Source organism: Pogona vitticeps, chromosome 3 (genome assembly GCF_051106095.1).
Source record: "Pogona vitticeps strain Pit_001003342236 chromosome 3, PviZW2.1, whole genome shotgun sequence".
Classification (NCBI taxonomy): Eukaryota; Metazoa; Chordata; class Lepidosauria; order Squamata; family Agamidae; genus Pogona; species Pogona vitticeps.
Genome location: NC_135785.1, coordinates 187,445,796 through 187,457,481, shown reverse-complemented (window position 1 = coordinate 187,457,481; position 11,686 = coordinate 187,445,796). Strand labels below are relative to the sequence as shown.

Sequence of the window (11,686 nt, the reverse complement as noted above, 5' to 3'; positions counted from 1 at the left end):
TTGCTTGAAAAAAGACTGAGATGCTTCAGAGAATTTATTTATTTAAAATATTCTTACCCCACCTTGACACATTATCATTCAAAAACTCCAGGCACAGTCAGAATACACAAGTTTTAACCAAAAACCTAAGTAATGTGGCCAGATCGGACCTCTTCAAGAATGGATGCAGCTGGCACAATAGTTTTCATTGTGCAGAGGCACTTCTCACCGAGTTGAAGTGTTGGTAGGCATACTGATCATAAGCCCAAAGCATATGAGTGTTAGCTGCTCTGTTTATAAATAAAGGTAAAGGTAAAGGTTCCCCTTGACAATTTTTCTGTCCAGTCGTGTTCGACTCTAGGGGGCGGTGCTCATCCCCGTTTCCAAGCCATAGAGCCAGCGTTTTGTTCAAAGACAATCTTCTGTGGTCACATGGCCAGTGCGACTTAGACACGGAACGCTGTTACCTTCCCACCGAGGTGGTCCCTGTTTATCTACTTGCATTTGCATGCTTTCGAACCGCTAGGTTGGCGGGAGCTGGGACAAGTGACGGGCGCTCACTCCGTCGCGTGGATTCGATCTTACGACTGCATGGACTTCTGACCCTGCAGCACAGGCTTCTGCGGTTTAGCCCGGAGCGCCACCACGTCCCTCATTTATAAATAAAAGTCCCCCCAAAAGTTCACCTTTGGAAAGTCTTTCCATACCCAATAAAGGGAAGAACAGCAGCAATCCTTCCCTTTGGAGAGCCAAAAAAGCCCTGTCCAGACAGGGGATTTTGGAGCAGTCTGGTTTGCACTTTAAAAAGTTCTATTCTTCACTGTGATCTATTTTATTCCTCAATTTAGCGATCCTTCCTTTACACTGGAGATGCTCATTCTCTCATGATAAGGGTCCACACAGGTCTTTCGATCACTGGTTTACTTGTAAGCAGATTTACCCAGTTTACTCATGTGTACGTTTACATGCCATACTCATCTGTAAAAAGGCAATAAACAGTGGAAGACAGTGTCAGTATAAGAGAAAAACTTTGGAATGAAGGTGGGGAGATGAAAGGGAGGTAACCCCCCCTTCCTGCCTTTCTTGTCCGACACGGCTCTCCTGAGACTACACTGCTTTGTGGGGTTGGAGCTCATGGAGGCAACATAGCCCCATTACGAACCTTTTCTCATGACCATTGTTCAGATCCAAGCGATCCCCCAGTCTCGCTGCCTTTGCAAAGGCAACGAGACTATGGGAAACCTTGGGTAAAGCTTTCCCCTCTGTCTATGGAAGCCCAACCCAGGTGATCCCTCAACCCTGCTGCCTTTGCTCCCCCCCCTCACGAGCACACCCCACACATGCACGAGAGAGCACTCCACCTCTGCGAGCGCAACATGTCCCCCCCACATATGCACATGGGTGTGACATGCCCCCCCAACCGGTCCACAGTTGGGTAAACATTGGGGACCACCCACAGCTCATTTGGGTGTGAACTCGCCAACTGAGTATGAAAATCAGGAGGGCTCTGAATCATCCAAAAACACCAGAAGCCAATAGCACTGTGCCAGAAAGGAGCAGGACAGCTCTTAAAGGGGCAGGATGAATCAATCTAAGTAGAAATAGCTGTGGATTATGTAATTTGGTTCACATTGAACTGTACCAACAGTGAGGCAAACAGCAATCTATATACCTGTCTAGACAGGCCCTGAAACACTGTTGTAATCAAGTAGACACTTAAAACGTTGTCTTTAAAGCTGTGAGACACAGAAGTTTAAGAGGTGAAAACCTTTCCAGATAGTTCAGAGTCAATTGTGAAACTTTAAAGCAAGAAATCAAAAGAATATGGAAGCAAGAATACTTATGCAATAATTCTTGTGTTGTTTTTATTAGTTGTTTTATGTTGTATTGGAAGCCGCCTAGAGTGCTCGCAAGACCTCATACGCGGGGTACAAATAAAATAAATAAATAAAATAAATAAATAAATAAATAAATAAATAAATAAATAAAATTAATGAATGAATACATCCTCCTCCCCCGATTCTAATTTCAATAACTAGAGTGTTCCAATATATTTGGCTGTCAATTTAAAACAATTGCCAATAGTTTCTGATTTGCTTCCTGATGTTCAAGGAAATTATGCCTGCACATGTAATCCATTGACACTAGTTTAGGGCATCCAGGTATGATATGATGAATTAGTTTTTGTTTATTCCTGACAGGCTATTGTTGCTGTTGCTGCTGTAATAATATTCTAGTTATCTATCACATGCAAATGCTTCCAAATTTTAATCAAAATATATATTTATCTCAGAGTTAGCATGGTCACCAGAAAAATAAAAGAAAAAAGACAGCATCTGTTAACCTTTTCAATCAACAGCTAAAATTTAGACTACATTAACTACCTTGATTGATTAGGCCAGAATAATGAAGTTTAGCCTTTTGCTAAGCTGCTTCTGCCGCATTTACATACCTCTGAAAGATCACGAGAATGAAAGGAGTGGACACAGTTGTTCTTACTCTCCTAATATTTACTCAGTGTTGCACTGAAGTTTAGAATCAGCTTCAATGGTTGCTTACTAGAGATGGGATATCTGTATTCATTAACAAATATGAATATCCCTGGTGCAGGTGTTCCAGATCCCCAGGCCAAGAACTGACCCATCCACATATGGGTTGCAGCGCAGCATGGAGGGCTGGCATCCTGCTCTGCGTGCCAATGTGCAATGAATCCTGGCCTCCGCTGCTCCATCCTCCTGCTCGTCTGGCCATTCGGCAGCTGAGCAGGGAGACTCATCTTCCCGCCCCCTGGCTGGAATGGCCAGACGAGCAGGATGTGGAGCAGCTGCAGCCAGGCTTCCTCACAGATTGGCACGCCGAGTACAATGCTGGCCCCACATGCTGAGCCCCGACCCATAACTGGATGGGTTGGTTTTTGGAGGCAGGCCTGGGGATCCGGGACACGTGGGTCAGGGATATTTGTATTCATTGATGGAAACAAATTAGAGATGGGGGTATTCATATCTGGTTATGAATATGATTATCCCCATGCAGCTGCACTTAATGAGGGTCTGGCCCCAAGGCCTGTACCATTCACTGACATGTCCAGCGGCAGTGGTGGCCCCGCTTATCCTTCCAATCACTCCTGGAGTTCCGTCCTCTTGCCGTTTTGCTAGCCACTTAGCAGCCATGCAGGCAGACTCGTCCTCCCTCCCCCTGCCTGGACTGGCTAGCTGAGCAGGAAGAGAGACTGTGTTTGGTCACAGCATGAAGGACTTCATCAGTTGGACTTTAAACTGAATTGGAAGGGGGAGGGAGACGCAAACTCAGATATACAGATGAACCCTTATGCACAAAAAGAGGAACAGACCAAGCACCTCTAATGGGGTTCAATAATAATAACACCGGGAGTATAGGAAACAAACAACAGCAGTGACCCTACACTCTGCATAGGACAAACAGGACAGTCTCTAATGGACATAAATCAGACATCAGAAATCGCAATGCACAGAAGCCTGTCTCAAATCACTTAAGTCTACCAGAACACTCTTCAGAGCATATGAAAGTTGCTATTCTGGAGAACAAAAACTACAGAATAAGAACCCAGAGGGAAACAGCTGAGATAAAATATATACACATACTGGACACACATGTCAATGGATTAAATATCAACCAAGAGTTTTAAAGTCATTAGTAAATATAATAATTATGTTGTTTTCCATTGTTATTTTCCTTCACAACTAATAGGTCCATCTTTTCCGAACAAAGCTCAAAGGTTAAGTCTGTCATTCTCTATATTAATTAACACATGTTGTTCCTCTGTTGTTTCCTTTAATCATGTTGCTGTTTACACAATCAAGGTCCAGAAGAACTGAACACCAAACAGGTCACAAATCATTACTATATGTGAAATGCAAGGAAACACCATTGTTTATCCCTTTGTCTTAGAGCCTTGCATGAATGTTTTACCACCAGTCTTTGTATTCTAATTCATATGTCTGAAGAATTTCCCATGAAAAATTATTTAAAAATATAGTAGGATCCCATATCTAGCGGATCAGTTCCAAGTTTTCCCCACCATGAATACTGAAAAAAGTGGAACATCATTTTAACAGTAAGCACTATAAATAGCATGGTATCTGGCTATATCTAGTGGCCGTTTCTGGTAATTACATGGTGGAAATTTATTTCTCTTGCAAATGCTATACATAGCATGGTCTCTGGTTCTCTCCAGTGGCTGCTTCTGGCAACTTCACCATTAAAAATGAATATTTTGGGAGATTGTTCTTTTAATATTTTAAATATTTTCAAACCATGGATAGGTTAATCAGCAGATATTGATCCTGTGGATATGGGGGTCCTACTGTATAGCACTTCATTTTTAAGGTGCCACAATGTATTTTTATTTTTATTTTTTTGCTTTTGTTTTGTATTTCTTGTTGAAGTACATTTCTAGATTCTTCTAGGGGGTGTGACCATAACAATCCAATGTAGGTTGTTATGATAAACATTTACCCCTATGCCTGTGCTTACTGGGAGGATGACTGGCCTCCAGGGCATCAGTCCATTGTTGAGAACTAAATTTCTTGTGCTGCATCAGTGACATCTTTGCAAGAGCAATGTTGTCAGCTTGAAAATTGGCACAGATATGGAGATCCCAGAACACGTGACAGCAGCTATGCCCCAGGATAATTGTATGTAACATCCCAAAGCTTTTAGTCACATATTTGTGCTTTGGAAAAAAATATATATTTGGACTTAGTAGGATATATTTTTAAATAATTGTTTAAAATTATTATTTATTTAGTTCAGCTTGTTTTGTTGTGTCTGACTATGGGGAGAGGGCAAGACCGTCAAAATGAGGTGTCAAGTCTTATGAGACAAAGATTTGAACGCAATATAGGAGAAACAAAAGGAAGACAGATCCTACACCTCTGCACTCAGATTTTACTGCTTTATTGCTCGTATAGCAGCAGACACTTTTTAAATATGTAACTGAAAATGCTCTTATTCAGCAGGGGGCCTGTGGATACTTCTAGACCACTGGTTCTTAACCTTTGTTACTCAAATGTTTTTGCACTGCAACTCCCAGAAGCCTTCACCATCAGCTCTGCTGGCTGAGGTTTCTGGGAGTTGCAGTTCAAAAACACCTGAGTAACAAAGGTTAAGAACCACTGTAGACAATGGTTTAATTGTGCTATCACGCTGTTTTCAGTGAATTTTTGGATGAGGTGTTTCCCCTTGGCAACCCTCCTATGATTTCTTGCTACTTCTTTCATCTTTTTCTTACTGTAGAAAAATCCCTTTGGGAAAGATGGGATAAGCAATGGCTTTTGATGGAAAATACTAGCAGAGCTTTACTCCATCTTGGCAATCTCAAAATGACGAAACGAAACAAAAACCATGTTTTCCAACACATTTCCATGGGACCTCTGGATCAAGTGGCTTTAAGACTGCCTAGTATGTGCAATAACAGGAAAAAATATTGTCCATTTTCTCTTGCCTAATATGTATGACCAAAAGTTATAAAACTAATTATAAAATGTTTCAGTCTTAGCAGTTACAGAGTGAGAATGTGGCAGCATAATATCGCCGGTAGGTGAGTTCACCAACCCTTCTCTGCTTGACACTTGAGCCACGATTTTCACTGGGAGGGAATGAAGTTACAGGATGAATCTGACTCTATATTTAGGAAGAACAACTGTAAGCTATGAAAGGAATTCTCTTTTACACTTGGCTTCTAAACTCAGCTCTACTCCAGCACTAGAAGGGCACTCAGTAGTCTAACGGCACAAAGGGCTTCGTCTGTTTTACCCACCAGCACCAGGAAGATCTCAATTGACTGAGGACGGTGTCACACTCTGCATCGAAAAGAGGTGTACATTTTCACTCTCCTGACAGTTTGGAACTTTAACTATAAAACGAACCAGGTACATAATGGAAGATATGATGTGATGGGGTGGACTGTTTTTTTTTTTTTAAAGTACAGGATGATCTAGAAAAACAATTTAATACACAGCTAGATGGTGAATGAATGAACTACTGTACATTTCCCTAGATTTTGCAAACAAGAATGGTAAATTTTTACGCAGGCTATTGCAGCAATTATATTTTTCTATCAAGAGTTGTAAAATTATTTGGAAATAAGAATCTGGTCCTTAGACTTAGCTTTATCAAATATTATCTACGATGTACGCACCAAGAGGATTTTTATGGAAACATACCTTGCACAGCTGGCTTTTTGAAAATTGAAGCAAAAGCATGTTTAGGTCCTTTTCTTTGTAGTTTGCTTGAAATAGTTTCATATAAGCATTTAAAATTTGGAACTAAAACCAAGGCAAAACTGAGCAGCGTTACAACTGCCATGATAGGAACTTTAATTGCATTGTGAGCTGTAAAGTTTCAACATGGAGTTTTTCTTCTCCTGCTTTCAGTAGGACCTAGATTCCCAGTGGTGTCATTTCTATCTAGGTTGCGGGCAGGGTAAGATTGTACAGCTTTCAGTTTATATAACGTGTGCCAGTTTTATGCATGTGCTAGGGAGAAAAAGATGGCATGTTACTAGTTTCTTTTCTTAACTGTATCTAGAGTGGCATTATTAATATAAGGACATTCTGGAAGTGCTTGTTCTGTAACAATTTATTAAACCAAATTGAGTAACTTGGTTGCAGACAGCTGCATGTTCTTCTGCACCCTTGTCAGGACTTATTTTTAGATGAGGGCAAGAAGGTAACAGCATTTTTTATTCTTTTTTTAAAATGTCTTGCTATTTCTTTACTCAGGAATCATAGGGATATTTGCATATGAACTAGGAAAAAAAAGATTACCAAAAGCTCCTGAGAGAAACAGGAGTGGCATTGCCTGCAAACTTTCATAGTAAATACAGGTCATAAAAGGTAAGGCATGAGAAAAGTGTCTGTACGCCCAGAAGTCGAATTGTCCTTGTCACAGTGGCTCCTTAGTTAGAATACAGATTTCAGTATCTTGTTCTGTTAACACTGGTTAGCTGAACAGTAAACTATAATTGACTAGGTTTATTTTCTTCCCTGTACTCTTTTGCTGCTTTGGTCTTACAGTAGAAAAGGCATGAACAAAGTGCACCCACCCCTTCAGATGTTGTTTGACTACAATGCTCAGCTGTGTTGGCTAGGAATGATGGGAGGGGATACGCCTAAAATATTTGAAGGAGTATACTTTGCCCACTTGTGGAACAGAAGGAAAAAGCCCTGGAGACTGTGCTCCATATCAACCAGCTGCTTCCAGACTTTCTGTCACAAAGGGCTCCTCCAGAAGGGGGTAACTGTGACGCTCCAGATGATTTTGGCCCATCAGCTCTTGGCAGCATAGCCATTGGTGAGGAATGATGGGGACTGCTGACCAGAAGCATCAGGAGATCTACATGGCTGACCCTTGACCAACAGGGAGGAGATTTTGTCTGCTGTTCCTCTGGTTCTAAGAGAGCTTGTACTAGAACTTCTGAATCAAACTTCCCCAACCTGCTCCTTGTTAAATGTATTGAACTATAACTTCCATCATCCCCACCTGTTACTGCCAGCTGGCAGCATGGTGAGAAAGGTGGAATTTTGGGTCATCAAATACTGTAACAGGCTGGGGTTCTGAAGACATTTCTTCAGCTCATTCCTGTCTCTCTACCCAATCTCTTGCCCTGGACTCAATGGGCCCAAAGGAGGTCTGCAGGAAATGGTGCAGCATGATCTCTTTTCGATTCCTTCAGCTTAATACTTACGTTGATATAAGAGAGCAGCACCAACCCTTTCGGGATATGCTTCTACAGCATTTACACAGATGGCTGGATTGCAATTTTCCTGGGAAGGAATTCAATAGGACACAAAAGCATCACCTACTTATCGTGACTGCTTAGCTTCCTGTTCATATGATCTATGAAACAGGAAGACATTGAATAGCTTTTATATTTATATTCTCAAGCATTTGATAGCCAGTACTTGTCCTAAATGGAAAGTAGGGGATATAGACCAAGAAGGCTGTCTATTTTTACTCATCAGCATTCTGTTGTCCTGATTTCTCCCACAGTAATGAGGTCAGCAGGCATGAAAGAAAGATTAGTGCTGTTAAAAGCTATCCTATACAGCTCTGTCATCCCTTTTCTTGAGGTTCTTCATTTCTGATGGCACATTATTCTTATTAAACTCTAAATTTAAGATTACATTTAAGCCAAGAAAGTAGTGCTGCACAAACACACATATATGTTGCCATAACTAATTAATAATGATTGTGTGCAGTCAAGTTGATGCCAATGGTGACCCTTTCCAGGGTTTCCTAGGTAGAGAATATTCAGAAGTGGTTTACCTTTCCCTTCTTCTGGGGGGTGTCCTGGGGCTGTGCAGCCTGCCCAAGGCCACACAAGCCGGCTCTTCTCTCAGAAACTCCCAACCTTTGGCTCTACAGCCAGAGACCTAAACCACTGGATAATGGGAAAGCACTGAACATGTGGAATGCCACTGCTGTATTAATTACAGCAACTCCATTTTAGAAGGCTTTGAAGTACTTTTTATCACCTTCACACTGCAGGAAACTGCCTTATTCTAGAAAAGGTACATGATATTATTTAGAAGCTCATGTAGTTTTTTTTTTTACTGTTTTGAGTAGTGCCACAAATTACATTTTAATCCATAAAAGCACATTCCAAATGCAAGGGTTTCCTGATTATAATCTGTACCTATAGTAACCCTATACAAGTCTGCCCAGAAATAAATGGCATTTAGTTCAGTGGGGCTTACTCCCAGCTTGGCGAGTATAGGATTGCAGCCTTCTTTTCTCGTTTCTATTGTGAAAATGATCTTACTTCTTTGGCTTATGAAAAATTCACCAGGGAAGCTCAAATGGTCTCACTTTCTTGTGCTATTCGGTGGATGTAGCTTAGTGACTCTGAAACTGAGACTGAAAGACGATCTGAGCTGATAAATCAATACTTGTCAAGACGAACCATGGGTTAAATTGTAGTTAATCAAGTTTTGCCTTTAGAATGTCAGTGCAGCCCATAATATTCTTATTTATCTATTGCAGGAATAAGCCTCTTTCTTGAAAATGTCAAAACAGCCAGCTTCAAATGTCAGAAGTATTCAGGTAAGAGTCAGCAGATAACTTTGCTGCTTGTAAGTAAGAAGAGTTTGGCTTTGGAGAAAGTTCACTTGGCTTTCTAATACTAACCCAGAATTTTATTACTTTCACTTGACCTGCATGCATATTTATTCAGAACTGGCTATGTATTTTGCATTTTTATATTTTTCACTAGCAACATCAAAGAAATAATGTTTTAGAAAGCCAATGTTTTTACTAAACACATGCACACGTGTGTGTGTGTGTGTGTGTGCGCGCGCGCACACACACACACACACACACAAATATAGACTTGCCCACAATGCAGACAATGAGCATTATTTACAAACACTGAAATTATGTGCCTTTGGTTGCACCAACATCATATATATACAAATATTATCGTGCGGCTTCTTTTTTTATTATCGATCAGAATTAATTTTTCATTATTAACATTTTCTTCATTGTGTGACTAAACAAACATTTGAAAACACTAATTTGACAAATGAAAACAAATCCTTAGCCGTTCCTTTTTGCTATCTGTAAAAAGCTGCCCATTTCATTGAACTCACTAAGTGGAGTCCCATAGCCGCTTATTAGAAGTAAGTGTTATTGAACTTACTAGGACTTACCTTTGAGTACACTTGTATACAATTACACACTTAGGCTAGAGTTCTACAGTACGCATGTTTACAAGAGAGTAAATGTCATTGAAATCAGATGACTTTACTTACTGTTAGGCATGTTTAGGATTGGACTACATAGCACTGAAACATCTATGGAAAGAAACCAGTATACACACACATGAAGCTGAATGATTAGAACTTGCACCAGTTTAGTTCTAGTGCCATAAATTTAATCCCACTGCCATCTGTTTCTATCTGTGTCCTATCCAACTGCAAGATCGTTTGGTTTACCATTAGTATTCAGAGGCTGAGTTAGGCCTAGTTCCATCTAGCTTCCTGTTCAGAAAGAAAGCTCCCAGCAAGCAGTGCAGAAAAAAACACAAAGCTAGCTCTAGGTCAGCCTCAAAATCTTCCATTTGAGGATTTTCTCCCAAGTAAAGTTACATTTAGTGGTCTGTAACAAGTTTGTCTGTTGGGATGAATAGTCCCGGAATCCAATCCGTAGTCACTGTGTTCAGATATAATATATAGCCATAATTTGTGCTAACTTTCGATGAAGAAACTACTGTGTGATTTCAGTATTCAGACCCAGTAAGCAAGTTGTGGTTTAGCAGCTTGTTTCTCATCTGTCAAGGATTACCCTCATTAATTTCAACCTCATCATGGTACATCAACCTCTTGAGATAGAGCACTAATTGAATCTGTGATTTGACCATGAGTTCAGATATCACAGCAAACCATCGTTGGCACACACTGTGCTTTAGAACAAAGCATGGCTTCAGATTCTGATTTGTTGTCCCCCCCCCCCCCCCACAAAAAAAGCAATATTTTGTGCGAAGCCAGAACTAGCACTTTTGGCGCCTGGGGGAAAAGCGCGATCTCCCTCCTACTCCCACCTATGCCACCCACAGAAAAGGAAGAAGAGAATATTATGTCCACCCAAGAAAGAGAAAATCTATACTTTAAAAAGAGAGATAGTGAATAGGATTCAGAGATGTTATTTGTTTTCCTGATACTCACCAGTAGTAAAATCCCAGTTGCTCCACTCTAGTTAAAGCTCTGGTTTCATGGCAAACCCAGGTTCCTATTAACTGAGCAAACTATGATTTCATGTTTAAACTGAAAAAGCTAGTAAATATAATGGAGATAAGTATTCTGAAGGACCAATTGCAAGGTGTGTTTTCCAGTGCACAAACAATCCGATTGAAATAATAGTAATAATAATTGCATGTTGTCAAGTTCATTCTGCCACGTGCAATCCTCTCTGTGTTTTCTAGATACAAAGTACTCAGAAGTTGTTTACTAGTGCCTTCTTCTGGGGGCGCTTTGGGATTGTGTAGCTTGCCCAAGGCCACACAGGCTGGCTCTACTCACAGGAGGCACATTTGGGAATTGAACTCCACATCTCTGGCTCTGTATCCTGGTACCCAACTCACTGAGCTGTCCAGCCAGCTATGATTCAAATACTGAAATTCAAGTATTCCATGTAGGAAAATTTTCTTCCACTGTGAACACAAGTCTCCTGTATGTGCAATCACTTTCATCGTCAGTTCACATGTGGCGACACAATTGATAATGTATACTGCAGATAACTTATATTCAAGGATTTATTAAGGAATGGAACATTTCCATTAGGCAGAAGAATGTAAAACCCAGAGTAGAATCTCACCTTTTGCTATAAAATGCTGTAATTCCATTGTAGGATTTTAGGAGGGAAACTAACCAGTATATAAATGTTCAACATGGTGCTTATGAAATTAGGGAATTTTCAATCTGCATATAAGCCACATTCCTTGTGCATCCAGCTTATCCAAGAACTCCATTTAGAGTATCTGATGTGCATATATAAGGTGGTGTTACACGTCATAATATATACAGGTGTGCCAAGCTTCTAGATCTGCATGTGGAGAAATCCAATTCATCCACTATAACCCGTGCAAAACTATTCAATTTTTTGTCAAAAAGCATGCTTTTGAACATTTGAGGAAAGGGGGAGAGTTTTGGCATCAGCCTGGCCTGTTGCA

At 40.5% G+C, this 11,686-nt stretch overlaps 1 protein-coding gene across 2 annotated transcripts in view; it reads left to right on the top strand.

Annotated features, from left to right (window-relative positions):
- Nucleotides 1-4,556: 4,556 nt before the first annotated feature.
- The window catches only part of SMPX (small muscle protein X-linked), a 44,059-nt gene continuing 36,929 nt past the window's right edge, over nucleotides 4,557-11,686 (top strand). For both annotated transcript variants that reach the window (XM_020789204.3, XM_078390444.1), the window contains exons 1-2: nucleotides 4,557-5,888; nucleotides 9,004-9,063. In XM_020789204.3, coding sequence (XP_020644863.1) covers nucleotides 9,025-9,063 — 39 coding nt within the window. In that variant the 5' untranslated portion in view covers nucleotides 4,557-5,888; nucleotides 9,004-9,024. The remainder of the gene's footprint in view (nucleotides 5,889-9,003; nucleotides 9,064-11,686) is intronic.